The sequence below is a fragment of the Trachurus japonicus genome, chromosome 14 (assembly GCF_045865225.1).
Source record: "Trachurus japonicus isolate A0001 chromosome 14, Traja_1.0".
NCBI lineage: Eukaryota > Metazoa > Chordata > Actinopteri > Carangiformes > Carangidae > Trachurus > Trachurus japonicus.
The window spans coordinates 17,653,493-17,668,010 of record NC_140920.1 but is presented as its reverse complement, the minus strand read 5'-3'; the positions used below and the strand labels follow the sequence as shown (position 1 = coordinate 17,668,010).

Here is a 14,518-nt window from a genome sequence, read left to right as displayed (position 1 = left end):
TACTCTGCTCAAACCATAGAGGCTCAAACATTCAGCTATAAATAAACGTCATCTCAACCGTAGTCAACCTAAACGTTTTACAAGGACTTGAGAAACTTTGACACATTTCTTCTTATCATCTATATACTTTGGATAGACTCAAAAGTATTTTTATTTCCATCCCGAAGGTCTCAAATGATGAGCAAGAAATGACAACTTTGCTCCATGAATGTGAAACTTTCCTAATAGGATCATCATATTACTAATCCACTGAACTTTTTTTACTTGATTAACATTATCATTGCAAAGTTGGTTTGAGTATCAGAAAATTCTTTTTTTTTTTCTTTTTTTTTTACAAAACATTTTTTTTAAATCAATATCAACACATATAGAAGCATATTTGTTAAAAATTAGCGTTGTGTGTAATGTTAGAGATAAAATATTATGTTTAGATATAGTGTAATTTGTATTAAACTTCTGCTATTTTATTTGAAATAACAATTTTGTAAGGTAAAGTTTTTTCACAACCAGTCTGATCATGATCAGAATACAGTGAATGAAATCTTATCCAATCAAATGCAAGAAAACGCTGTCATTCTTCCCCAGCCAATCAGCGGCGGGTAGGCCCTTAAGCCCCGCCCCCTCGGTGTCCATCCGTGCTGCACTAAGGTCACCGCTGTCACTCGGTCTCTTACCAACCGACAGCCGAAGGAGGCGGAGGATCCCCAGCGAGGAAGGTGCAGGAAAGAAACCAACGAAGCCAGCAACATGTCTCTGTCTAACAAACTCACCCTGGACAAGGTGGACGTCAAGGGGAAGCGTGTTATTATGAGGTGAGCGCCTTCCTAGGTTATCACATCGGATGAACGGAAGTTGGGTTTTCTATCGTTAGCTAGCAGGCGGACATTTCATTTCAGAGCCCAAACACACACACACAGGTAGCCTACTACACTTCCTGCGGCAACAAACTGTCTGGTTGAGCTAATGTTGTTTTACACCGACTGTGGGGATGGTTAACGGTGTGTGAGGCGGTTGAACACACGGCAGGAAGTGAACTTGTTGGTTTGTCACGTTTTTCCATCCATGTTACGTGCCCGCGGGGAGATGCTGCATGGATGAAACCGACTGAGTCACCGGAGGGAGGCAGCCAGTAGCCACCACGACCATCACCGAGCCTCAGCCCCGCACGTTAACCTTACATCACTGTGTACTATACATCTACACATTCACCATATCATTATATCCAACGAGCCCCTCACGGTGGAGTCGCATCACTGCAGCGGTCCAGTCTCTGATGACGTAATAAGACCCAATACATTTGTCACACAGTGTGCTGATAATCTAAAGATGCTCAGGTGCTCTTTTTAAATTCATTTATACGTTAAATATGAAATATTGTAGTGTATTATCGTCAAATGATCTACCTGAGCTCTAAATACAAATGTCTTCAGATGATAATATGGTATGGTTATTGAAATGGACTAGAAATAGATGTAGTATGTCAGATATTATATATTATCAATCTAATCTGTCAGATTCATGTTTTGTGATGAAATGCTGCAACTCTAGGGATCTTCAAAGTAACAATGAGATGCAGAGAAAACCAGGAAACTGTGCATGATTCATCAAAACGGTGAAAAACAGTCAAAGGCAACTAACTCATTCATCACCAGTGGACTCCAGGCAGGAAGCTGCTTCAGTGTCCTGCTCAAAGGCAGTGCAAGTTTTAATCCCCTCCCCTCCTTAGATCCAAAGATGTTAATATTAGTAGTTAATCTCTTTTTTTAACAATAAAAATATGCTTTCAGACTTATCTGAAATGCAGCAGTGTTATTTTTAGTCTGAAGTATTGTATGTCATTTATTCTATAGGTAAGGTATTTCTGCAAACTATAAAGGCCAGTGGCCACACAGAAGAGCACTTGAAACTGACACCCTGTGTGCAAATGTCAGAGGGCCATTTTGGTTCGCTCGTCGTCTTGGTGGTGCAACAGGCGGCATAGGACAAGGTTCACCGACAGCAGCCCCCGGCCTGCACTGCTCGGTGTTAAAAGGTCAAGTTCACGTTGAATCAGTCTCAGCGTGGAGTGGATGATCAGCGCTGCACCGATTCCTTCATATCACACCCAGGGCCTGTCGTTGCACGCCCGGTGTGTGTGAGTTTTATGAACGTGTAGCTGCAAACAATGTGCAGGGGAGGTGTTGTGTTCAGAATAAAAAGGAGCGAAGGCGGGACGTTGCCAAGTAGCGCCTGGAAGAAATCTGTTCAGCAGCCAAATCAAAGGGACTTTGACTTTCTTCACTGTCACCAGAGAACATGACTAGAGTAGGAAGATAATGTTTTAAAGCAAAACCCTCTGCCATTGTCGTGAGAATAGGTCCATCATACACATCTTACTGTTATGTAGATTGGAAAATTACAAGCACTGAGAGCATACATTGTGGCCTGACCTTGCCATTAGCCAACTTGTGCTGTAAATAACTGCCTTCTTGGGCTTTACCCATCATCCTCAGCACATTTCTGCCTCTGAGAAATATCTGAGTGCTGTGTGCGACATGTGATGTAAGAAAACCTTCAATGAAATGCAAAAAATCCACACTAACGAGGAATAATTAAAGAGTGTTGGTCGATGTCCTGGCATTGTCTGTCCGGGCACGACAGCTGTTGAGCCGTCGAACTGCTGACCGTTGGATTTTAGACTAAGACAATGGATTGCTGTTATTATGGCAGTGGGTGCAGGTGCAGTGTGTGTGCGTGCAGAGTGTGTGTGTGCAGGCCGATCATGTGTCTCGGTGCATCAGGGCCTCAGACAGAGAGGAGGAGGGAGGCGGTTATGTAACTGAGTGGATGTTCCTGCCAGCCTGAGGAGCAACCAGCTCAGTGTGCAGACTAGAGCAGCGTTAGCCGCTAATGCTGCTACTGAAAAAATGGAGAAAAGATGTATGGAAATGCCTGTGTTGGACCAGAACTGTTTATACTGATTTAAAAGCATTTAGTATTCTTTGTTGACCACCCTTGAATATTTTTACACAGTGTAACCACACAGGGCAGCAAGCATGTTAAGGGTTAAAATGCTCCTTGTAAACTGATTTAAACCAGGCCTGACAGCTGTACATCTGTCATTCACTCATTCATTAGCTCTTAACCCTCATTACATAAAGGGCATCTGCACAAACTCCAGCTGCACCGTTAAATCAGCCAATTATCTATTGATATTTGGTTATCGTAGGTATATTCATGTGTAAGTGAGTCTGTAATTATTAAGAAATTGCAGTACAGACATGCCTAGCTTGACTTGATGTAATTTAAAAACGGTGTCACCATCACTAACAGGGAGCTTCAGGCAGGTTTTAAATAACAGGAGGACCAGCAAGGTCACCAAAACAGGAGGTAATTATGGCTGTAATTTCTACTGGAGTGGGGATGGAAAATGATTTTACTTGTCCTTGAGACAAAAGCCAATCAGCAATGTCCCCAAAATCAACTGGAGAAAAAAAAGCAAAGTAGGAAGCCAGAAGAAGTTGTGATTGTCCGATATCTTGTCGAGCTTATCACACCAACTGTGGAGAGACTCGCATTAAATCATAAAGTCAGTCACTTGTTTTATCTAGTTTATCAGATTGGGAGCCACACTATATAAACATATGCAGTTTGATCTCATTACTACTGATGTGTAGAGATGTCCAGGAATCTCACAGGTACCATAAGATAAGTCGTCAAGTGGAAATGTTAGCAGCTCATGTTTTATTCACAGCTGATTCTGAACGTCAGACCTGTGCATTGTTCAAAAGAGAAACATGAGACATCACCAAAACCGTCCTGAATGTCCCACATGCCTCATTAGTCTCTGTCGCTCTTGTAACTAAGTTTGTTCTCTTTCAGGGTTGACTTCAATGTTCCCATGAAGGACAAGCATATCACAAACAACCAGAGGTAAAATATATTCCTCTCTCAGTTCTGACTGTAAAAATAAACTGAAGGTTTTATCAAAAGGTTTTACACACAAACACACAGAGCACAGTTTCCTCAGACAGAGGCAGGAGGAAATGTTCAACTCTCCTGCTGGTTGATTCTCAGGATCAAGGCGGCCGTTCCCACCATCAAACACTGCTTGGACCATGGAGCCAAGTCTGTTGTGCTGATGAGCCACCTGGGCCGTCCCGATGGAAACTTTGTGCCTGACAAATATTCCCTGGAGCCCGTCGCTGCTGAGCTCAAGACTCTGCTGGGAAAGTGAGTAGATGGATTGAACAACTGGTTTGACCCTTCTCCTTCTCCTTCAATTGATTGTATTTCTGCTGCAGTGAAATAAACTGGTCTGGTCACAATTCAACCAAAGATCATTAGTGGACAAAGCTTGGTCTGTTGATGATTAAAAAAACATGTTTGAAAGAAGATATTAAATCTTCCTCTGGTCCTCTGCAGGGAAGTCACCTTCATGAAGGACTGTGTTGGTAAAGAGGTGGAAGCTGCCTGCGCTAACCCCGCCGCGGGATCCGTCATCCTGCTGGAGAACCTCCGCTTCCACGTCGCCGAGGAGGGAAAGGGCAAAGACGCCTCTGGAAACAAGGTGAGTCCTCCAGAGGTCGGTGTGGTCTGATTCAGGACACGAACACTGTTAAGTTTAATGTCCTTTAGCCTCGTGCATCAAGTTACCAGTCAAAGTCAGCAAAGAAAGAACTTAATATAATAAATTAATACACAATCTCACATCAATAAATGTTAGTTTATAAGTTAAATGATGAAACTGTAGCTCTCTGGTTTTGGTCTAGATTTTTAACTTAACATACAACTTTACTTCTGTTATAACAATGTCATCTCAATCCTCCATTTCATATGGACATGGTGGCAAAAAAGAGTTGTTTCTCTTCGCGCACAAGTTGAAATTGAAGCAGCAGATTTTTAAAGGAAATTAAAGGGGGAAAAAATCAAAATTTCAAAAAAGAATGTAGTTTTCATGAAGCAGTGGAAACAAATGAAGCATTGCAAGTTAAAGCTAATAATTCCTACAAGTGTCACACTTTATATGAATACAACTGTTGGTAATGAATTACTAACCCATTGTGTGTATAAAGCCAGAGTAAACATCCTCATGAGGACAATGCTGCACTGCAGGACGTAGTTCTCTGTATTGTTATCAGACTGGTGAGAAAGAGACGAGTAACAGAGACAGACTTGTTAGTCAATAGTGCATCAAACAAACAGCAACATGATGATGAGCCAACACACGAGGAGAGAAGAGAGGAGCCGGACTGTGAGGCCGGTGCTCCGGCAGGATGGTTGGTTGGTGGAGACTCTCTGTTGTCCTCTGGCTGTCAGACAACCAGCAGGAGACTCAGCGCTGGGTCACCGGGAGGAAAATGCAGAGTCACTCCAGCTGCAGCACAGTTCCTCTGAAAGAGCTGCGTCACCGTCTCATGACGTCATGGTCAGGAGTGCTGCAGCTTCTGCTCGGATCCTCCTCTCTAACTGTTTCTGAGTTTGAAATTTTAATGTTACACAGATCACAGCTCTGTCTACTCTAGTCTAATCAGTAAACCTCTGTATTCATGCATTATAAAACCACAGAGCAACAGAGTAAGGCACTTTGACATCTCATTCTTTGTGTTGAGATGTAGATGGTCTGGAATAAAACCAGACCCAGACTCAGGACTCGGTATAAAAGCTGATCTCGGGGAGGCAGCAGTGGATCAGCAGCCTTGTCCCTATGACATTTATCCTGAAGGTCAGTGGGCTGTCCTGGCTGGATGTGTTGCTTTTCCTGTCCTGAGAGGCCTGGCTGGTATGCAGCCTGTGTGGCTTGGTTTCTACTGTACTGCTGCACTGTATCACATCACACTGGCAGCTCTTTATATGTTTTATTGTGAAAATATTTCTCAGTGACAAGAAACTGAAAGTGTCTCAAAGACTGAATTCATTTCACTGGTTCAAATCAAACCTTGATGAGTTGTGCAGAGGAATCAGTGATAATACTATTAAGCAATAAAGAGATCTTCTACTATAATGTCTCATCAGTAGACGTGCAACAAACACATGCATGGTATCTTCACTAATATGATGAAATGAGAAATCGGCAGTAACTTGTTACCAGTTTTTAAGATGATAATCCGACATGGTGAGTGACGGGCGACATGCAGGAAGCAGTGACCTGACTGTACTCAGGTCTGACATTTGAACGACTCTTGACCTTTTTGTGCCCTCGGGTCTCACAGTCACGACCTTTGCCTGTTAAAGTGCAGCACGAACCCGATCCACAATGCACAGACTGAATAGCGATAGTGAGGTTTAGTTCATATTAGGACAGAAAAATTACATCGTAATTATTTTTGGCAGACATTATAGTGAGTCGTGATTTGGGTGGAAATGGTGTTTTTTTTAATTGATTTAATTTTCACGGGAAACTATAAAATGTTGACGACATGATTGTTTGGAATTGGTGATTATTTTGTTAAGAAATGATGAAAACTTTAAGCCTTCAGAAGGAAAGACAGTCCCTGCTGCTTAGGTATTATTACATGCTCATACAATTATATTATAGTTGAGCTGTGATGGTTGGATCTGTGGGTGAAATGGAGCCGTGTAGAGAAAGAGACTGTGGCCACTGACACAGGTTTGTCTCTTTGTCTTTCTGTGTCCTCCTGTCCCTCAGACCAAGGCCACCCAGGAGCAGATCGACTCCTTCAGGGCATCTCTCTCCAAACTGGGAGATGTTTACGTTAACGACGCCTTCGGCACAGCTCACAGAGCCCACAGGTGAGCAGAACACGGGCTGCTTCATCCATCCAATCATGCTCTTTTTTTTTTACTAAGTGAATGTTTAAATGTCTTGTTGACCCCTGCTGTCATCTGCTCCTCCCCCAGCTCCATGGTGGGAGTGAACCTGCCCCAGAAGGCCGCTGGTTTCCTGATGAAGAAGGAGCTCGACTACTTTGCCATGGCTCTGGAGAAGCCTCAGAAGCCCTTCCTGGCCATCCTCGGAGGGTGAGAGCAGTTGGTTTCAGCCAGTCACAGAGTTCAGATGTGAAACAATGCAAGAGGCTTCGTCACTGGTGATTTACTGCAGAGACACCAGCGAGACATGAAATACAACGTAGGGAGTCAGAGATGAATCTGGCACTAACACAGCGCAACGAGAACCATGTCACTCACATTACAAAGTATTCGATTGTCCACTTAACAGAATGACAAAGTCAATAGGAGCAACTAAAAACTAATCATTTCTATACATTAACATATGGATCTCATGCCTCAGAGACACAGAGCAGTCTGGGTGAAATAGGCGGAGCATGTAAAGATAACCGAGCGTTGAAAAGAGTCAGACCTGCTGTGGACATTGACTTTTACAGGAACATTTCTGTCCCTGTGAAACATTAATTTTTAACCTCGTACTACACTGTGATTTACATTCTGAACCAGCAGGATGAGTTCAGTTCCTCCAGAATAAAAAAAAAAACTGACAACATCAGCTTTAATTGAATTTGAAGAAGTCATCTTCTTATCAGTATTGTCCTCTCCTCCTGCTGCTGCTGCTGCTGCTGCGGTGCAGTCTCCTTTAAAGTACCCAGGTGACCGTCCAGGAATAGAGACTCTAAGCTCATTATGTAATCTGTGGTGTCACAGTCCACTGCTCTCCTCAAGACGCAGCTATGACTGCTCAGACCTCAGTGTGCAGAGATGAGAGGTCACACAGGACTTATTTGTGAATAGTAATTGAATTCATCAACACTCCTGTTAGATTCAGCAACATTTTCATGGTTGTTTGCTTGTGATTTAGAACTGAACATTTCATAGATTTTTTTTTTTCACTTTTTGAATCAATCAAGTTTATATGTGTTTACTCTAAAAATACAAAAACTGCAGATGCACAGTTATAAAATAATGGTCCTTTATCTATTCTGTAATCACTTTTTATTTGCCCAAACGGAGGAATGAAAGCTGAGGAAATTAGCCAACTCTTTCCTGTTTCCTCTGATATTACACAAGTTCAATGATAGAAACTTCCACAAGTTAAAAATTTCAGCAGCTAACAGGTTCAGCACAAACCCCTGAACGCATCATTAACCAGTCAGAGTGTTTTCTCTGTGGTGCTGCAGGAGTTTTCTTTATTTTTCGGGGGATTGATTGTTCCTTGTGCTCGAGATGTGACACCACGGCCAGACGAATAAAGAGGAAACGGTGTGTGAAGCTGCTCTAACAGACACTCTGTTTACCCCGAGCTGCCGTCGGCCACATGTGGGATTTGGCCTCGTGTCAGAGTCCATTCAAGCCTGAGAGCATTGTGCAACTGTCACATCCGCTCAGCGTCAGGGCGGTGCAGCTAATCACCGTCCTCCAGTTCACAGACAGAGGACATCGACCATTAGAGTGTAATGGTCATCCAGTTTACACAGCAGTGAAACAACAAGTCATGGTGGGTCGTACCATCAAAGACATTTTCATCAGTTTTAGTGAAATCATACGTGAATGGTCCCAGGAAAAAATGAAAATTAAGAGCAAAGTATATCAGTTAGTGGGAGAACAACTCTGTATTACCACTGAAACCAGGATAAACAATCCAGAAGTCCAGTTTGAGTGACGGATAATTTAATTTATAAGCAGTCACAGTGGTTTATGATGCCACGACTCAGGATTTCACAACTATTGATACTGTTATCACAGCGGCAACTGGTGATTGATTTGTGATTGATTGGTCTTTCTACAGAAAATTAAAAGCCACAATTAATAATGGAAAAGAAAGTAAAATAAAAGTATCTTTTGCTTGGATATCTCGTATCTTATACTGATGTGTTCCACCTCTGTTGTGTCTGTGTTTCAGAGCCAAGGTGAAGGACAAGATCCAGCTGATCAACAACATGCTGGATAAGGTCAATGAGATGATCATCGGCGGAGGCATGGCCTTCACCTTCCTCAAAGTCCTCAACAACATGGAGGTGAGAAAAATGTGAATAGTGCACTGTGGGACTTTCTCCTCTGAGAACAGCTGCTGCAGTGAGAGTGAAGCAGAGAAATGAAGCTGGAAAGGAAGGAAAAACACAACTGAGGGGTGTTTTAAATCCATGGTTATTAATGACTGTAAACAGATGGAGTAAATACTTAATTTAACATTTTAAACCAGATTTCTTTAGTACGAAGGCCTGTCTGAAAACGTTCACCTCTCAACGTGCTCTGTTCATCGAGCTGCTGGACTGTTTTCAGACAAACTCTGTAAAACCAACAGAACAGTTTCCCAAGTCTGAGAATCACATTTATTACCTCAGTTCCACCTCAGACCGGGTTTTGTTTAAATTGTTTCACCCAAAAGTTACAAAAGAACATGTTTTCTCACTTCCTCAGTGTGGGATGTGTCCACAGAGAGATATCTTTGTTTCATTTATCTGTGCCAACCCAGAACAACGCTGAAACAGAGAATCATGTTTCAGCGGCGTGACATCTTATCTCTCTGGAACAAACAGTGCCCTCTTTTGTTCTGGACCAGGTGTTGTAAAAATAAAATCGGGTTGGTTATTTGCAGTTTTACCTGATGATTTGACCTGTTCACCATCACTGTGTTTGGATTCAGGGAAAAATCTCTTAGACTCTCAAATCTATCTAATCATCTACATGGGGAGACTTTACTGCAGTGAAAGTCTTTTGTAATTTGGTGAACTGACCCTTTAAATAAAAGCTGGACGTCATATTTTTGGTTCTGAGCATGATTCTCAAACAGTGACAAAACAAAGCGGTTTCACAATCTGTTTGAGCTCCACCAGGTTTCAATAGCTCAGATTTTCTGCTGCAGTGGAAACAAATCTTCTTTATCTCTCAGTGGAGAACTGTGACCTCTGAACCTCAGGACGTCTGGCTGCTGGAAGTCGTCACTGTTTGATAGATAAAATAACCCTCCCTCCTGGGGCTGAAATGTGATTGGTCAGTTTAAATTTTACTCCAAAATAAAGTTGCATTGAATATAATTAGCACAACCCTCCATAAAATAGACAGTTGACCTGTCACAGAGCTGCTGACATGTTTTGTTACACTGTAAAAACCAAAATCAGGTCGTTGGAATTAGTTTTTTAATCCTGGCCTTGTTTTGTTTTTTTCTAATACAGAGAATTTGCAGCAGGACGGAGAAAATAATTTGTGACTAGAAACATTTTATATTTATGATTAATGATTAAACAAGGGTTTAGAAATTGATAAATCAAACACGAAACATTTAATGAGACTATTAACTCTTTGACTGCCAGCCATTCTCACAGCAGCTTCCTCCAGCTTGCCAGGCATTTTCCAGCTTTTTGACTGATTTCCGTAGACCCACCATATATTATGTACTGTTACTACATACACATTCAACCCATCAAAGGAAAGATGAGGGTCTCTAGTTTCCAGCAAAAAAAAATGTTTGTTTCTATCTTGTTCCAGTCTTGTGAAATTGGCGGTTGAATATAGGTTAGTTTAGCCCAAAATGCCATTTTGGCACCAAAATCTTGAGAAAAAGAGGTTTTTGTGTCGGCTGTCATTTTCAGGTGAACCAGTACAATTGGCTCCTTTATATTTTGCTTTAGTGATGCCTCAATATCTGTACAGTTGTTCTCTTGTAAACAACAACTAAATCAACACTGACAAATGACTTTTGATGACAATAGACAAAATATTTACCTACTGACACACACTACTGCAGCCTTTTTCCTTCTTTTCTTTGAGTTACAACTTTTTATTTTCTTTTTTTTTAGTGTGTGTGCGTACGTGACGTGTGCGTGTGTGTGTGCGTGCGTGTGTGTCTGTGTGTGTGTGTGTGTGTGTGTGTGCGCGCGCGCGCGCGGATCAGTTCGACAGGTTTTTGTAGCCGAAACACGGCGCTTTAGATCAGATCCAGCTTCCTCTGGTCAGCAGGCAGCGGTCTCACTCACTCTCTGTCTCTCACACACATCTACACACACACACACACACAGCCGACAGCTCTGGCTGACGTCACGTGCCCCCTGAACTCAGCCACAGACAGTCTCTGTAGCTCACAACAGACAGACACCATAGCTCTCCTCGTCATGTTCGCCGGCGCCGTCCGTTCCTCATCCACACTAGATCGGGGATTTTCAAGCTGCTATCTGAGTGATTTCTCGCAAAATCTGGCGACTTTCCAAACGCTCTTGATGACTAACAACGAGCGATCAACGGGGTTGTTGTTACTAACGTTTGTGCTTTGTATCACGGAGCTGCACGGAGCTTCAACGAGCTGCCGAGCCGCCATGAGCCCCGCCGCCGCCCCCGAAGCTCTCACCGGCGGCCAGAGTGTCACGGAGCGGCGGCGCTGCAGTCAGACACCCGCACCGCTCCGTGAGGGGGGAAAAACACGCTATAGTTTTTATATCTCTCAATCCAAATGTGTTTTTCTGCAGTTTATTTTGATGATACAAGTCTGATCTTCACAGAGGAGTAGGGCAAGACATTCAGCATGGCGTTGCCATTAAAAAAACGCTAAGACGAGTTATCTCGTCTTTGGCAGACTACGCTTGGATTCGCTAAGACGAGATAACTCGTCTTTGGCAGTCAAAGAGTTAAGGAACAGATATGAGTGATAGGGAAGTTGGATTAGAGTTTGATGAGTTGAATATGAGAAAATGTAAAATTCATGTAGAAATATCAGTTCACTGTCAGGTTGTTTAAAGACAGCTTTCAATCCTTACAAACTCCTTACTTTCTACACTCCTGCTCCAGCAATTTGCCTTTTCTACAATCTAAATCTATTTCTATTACTGGTCAAGTCTGCAAAGATATCAGAAATTTCAATACATTTACATTTAACATTTCCTGCAAATGATCAATGTCATTGCACATTGTCCCTTAATAAACTAAATAAAACAGCAGCAAAATGGAGATGCTCACAATTAAACAGCTTGTTTTATCATTGATAAAGATAAAATCTATATCTCTGACCATCAGACAGTTCCAGGTGTAGCTTTGTCTTCACTGATTCCCTGTCGTCCTCTTGCCTTTGTCAGATCGGTACGTCTCTGTACGACGAGGAGGGAGCCGGCATCGTCAAAGACCTGATGGCCAAAGCCGAGAAGAACGGAGTGAAGATCACTCTGCCCGTCGACTTCATCACCGCCGACAAGTTCGATGAGAAAGCCACCACAGGAACCGCCACCGTCGCTGCTGGAATCCCTGCAGGCTGGATGGTGAGATTCCTCTTCGACCCAGTGTTGCCAGATCACAGTGACAGTTTCCAGCCCGATCACAACTTAAAACCAGACCAAATCATAAAGTTGCCGGACACCCGTGTAAAACCGTTAAATCATTACACATGCAGTAGAAAACACATCATAAAGATCCAAACTTCATATCTGCATCAAATGACCACAGATAAATGGCAGATAAGTACACATGCAAACCACAAAGAGTGCAGTTAGACAACCGTAACCAACCAAATAGGCTACACAAATGGCATCCTAGCACCAGGCCCAGATCCCAGCTGTTTTAGTTAAAGTTAAAGTTAAATTTTTAAATGATGGGCTTCATTTTTATTTTTTTTAATAATAATAAAACACACACATCTTCTTGCTGGTTGTAGCCTACATGCAGAATAATCAATGTGAAGGTTTTACCTCACCGTTGTTTTCGTGCTTGAGTTCTAATGTTCCTGTGTCCTGTGTTCAGGGTTTGGACTGCGGACCAGAGAGCTCCAAGGCCTTCTCAGAGGCCGTGGGCCGGGCCAAGCAGATCGTGTGGAACGGCCCAGTCGGTGTGTTTGAGTGGGAACACTTTGCCAAGGGGACAAAGAACCTGATGGACAAAGTGGTCGAGGTGACCAAAACAGGATGCATCACAATCATCGGTAAGAAAGATGAGAAGGGAAAGATGCTGTTATCCAGTTTTGATGTTGATCCACCATTTTTACTTACTTTGATTAGATTTTTTATCTATTTTTCATATTTTCTGTTACTATGTATTGATATACGTCTTTTATTTCCTTATTGCTCCACGGTGTTTTATTCACACTGTTTGTTTTGGTCTCTGCACCTGTCAGTTATTGATTTTCTGCAATGATGGAAGTTATTTTTGTGATAACAGCAGTAAATACTCACGTCTGTCTCTACCACAAACTCTCATAGTTACACTACTAGATGTCCTGAACAATGCGGCATTAAATGAATTCAAATCTGGGTCAGACCTTTTCTTATTGCAGAGTTTGATTTCTAAAAGATAAGCTGGTTCACAGGTGTTCAAATAAATATAACCAGAGTGAATCAACCTTGTGATCATGTGATGACGGTGTGTGTGTGTGTGTGTGTGTTTGTTCCTTTGTGTCCAGGTGGGGGCGACACCGCCACCTGCTGCGCCAAGTGGAACACAGAAGACAAGGTCAGCCACGTGAGCACAGGGGGCGGAGCCAGTCTGGAGCTGCTGGAGGGTGAGTGACAGGAAAACATCACCATGCTCGTTCACAGGACAAACTGACTTGACGATGGCGGAGCTGACCGTGTCTTCTCTGTCTCTGTGTCCACAGGTAAAGTCCTGCCCGGTGTGGACGCCCTCAGCAGTGCCTAAACTTCCCATCAGCCCACTGGTGTGTGTGTGTGTGTGTGAGTGTATGTGTGTGTGTGTGAGTGTATGAGAGGTGGGTAGCTTCTCAGCCAGACTCATGTTTACTCCTGAAACCTTCCCACCCTGCAAAGACCCCACACCTGCTCTATCATGTCGTCTCCATCCCGGCTTTGCTTTCAAAGTGTCCACAGGTGAATCATGTCAGTGCTGTCTGTTGCGTGTCGAGCCTTCTGCCTTAACGCCGGCCTGCACATCAAACTCTTCAAGTCAAAGGAGTCGCGACCTGACACCGACTCATCTCTGACGGTTCAGACGTGTTTGAAAAGATCAGATGGTTTGTTAAGGTGGAAGTTGTATTTTGCTCAGGTGTTCAATTTTCCCGTTGACCTGCTGAATGAACGCAACACATCACACACACTCTGCAGCGTCGCTGTCGCCTGGATCTGGGCCTGAACAGCAGGTGTCAGTCTTCTGCTTCACTTCCTCTTAACACTGGCTTTGTGTGAGTGCGTGTGCGTGTCTGTGACTGAGTGAGTGTGCGTCTGTTATTTCCGCGTCACTTTTCCGTAGCCACCCTGGAACGTCACTGCACTACCCTCGACAGAGTGTGTACACACACACACACATATATATATGTATGTATAAACGGTTAATATGTGTGTGTACCTACACGTTGTATTTTCTGTCGCCTCGTCGTCTCTGGTTGTTGGTGTCTGAGCAGAGTCGGACTGAGACGAGGTGTCGCTCTCAGACGATCTGATTTAATCCGGTTAATAAAAAAGTCTCTGTTCAACTTTTCTGTGATTCCTCCTTTTTTTTCCCTTTTTAGTGTCTGTGTTTCTTCATATTGAAGAGCTGTGCAGCTTTATGTAGGATTAGCATGAACATTTACATGTCATGGTGTGACACAGTTAATCCTGTGGTGTGTGATTATATGAACTATCATAATTTAACAATAATTTTATAGGATATTTACAAATATATCTTTAGTGTGTTTTTACACCAATGTCCACTA

At 42.9% G+C, this 14,518-nt stretch overlaps 1 protein-coding gene across 1 annotated transcript; it reads left to right on the top strand.

Annotated features, from left to right (window-relative positions):
- Nucleotides 1-660: 660 nt before the first annotated feature.
- On the top strand, nucleotides 661-14,296 carry pgk1 (phosphoglycerate kinase 1). The gene is made up of 11 exons (XM_085798205.1): nucleotides 661-812; nucleotides 3,862-3,912; nucleotides 4,057-4,212; nucleotides 4,405-4,549; nucleotides 6,629-6,732; nucleotides 6,841-6,960; nucleotides 8,795-8,909; nucleotides 11,958-12,137; nucleotides 12,616-12,793; nucleotides 13,271-13,369; nucleotides 13,466-14,296. The coding sequence occupies exons 1-11, from the start codon at nucleotides 748-750 to the stop codon at nucleotides 13,504-13,506; spliced, it is 1,254 nt and encodes a 417-aa protein (XP_085654331.1). The 5' UTR covers nucleotides 661-747; the 3' UTR covers nucleotides 13,507-14,296.
- Nucleotides 14,297-14,518: the final 222 nt, after the last annotated feature.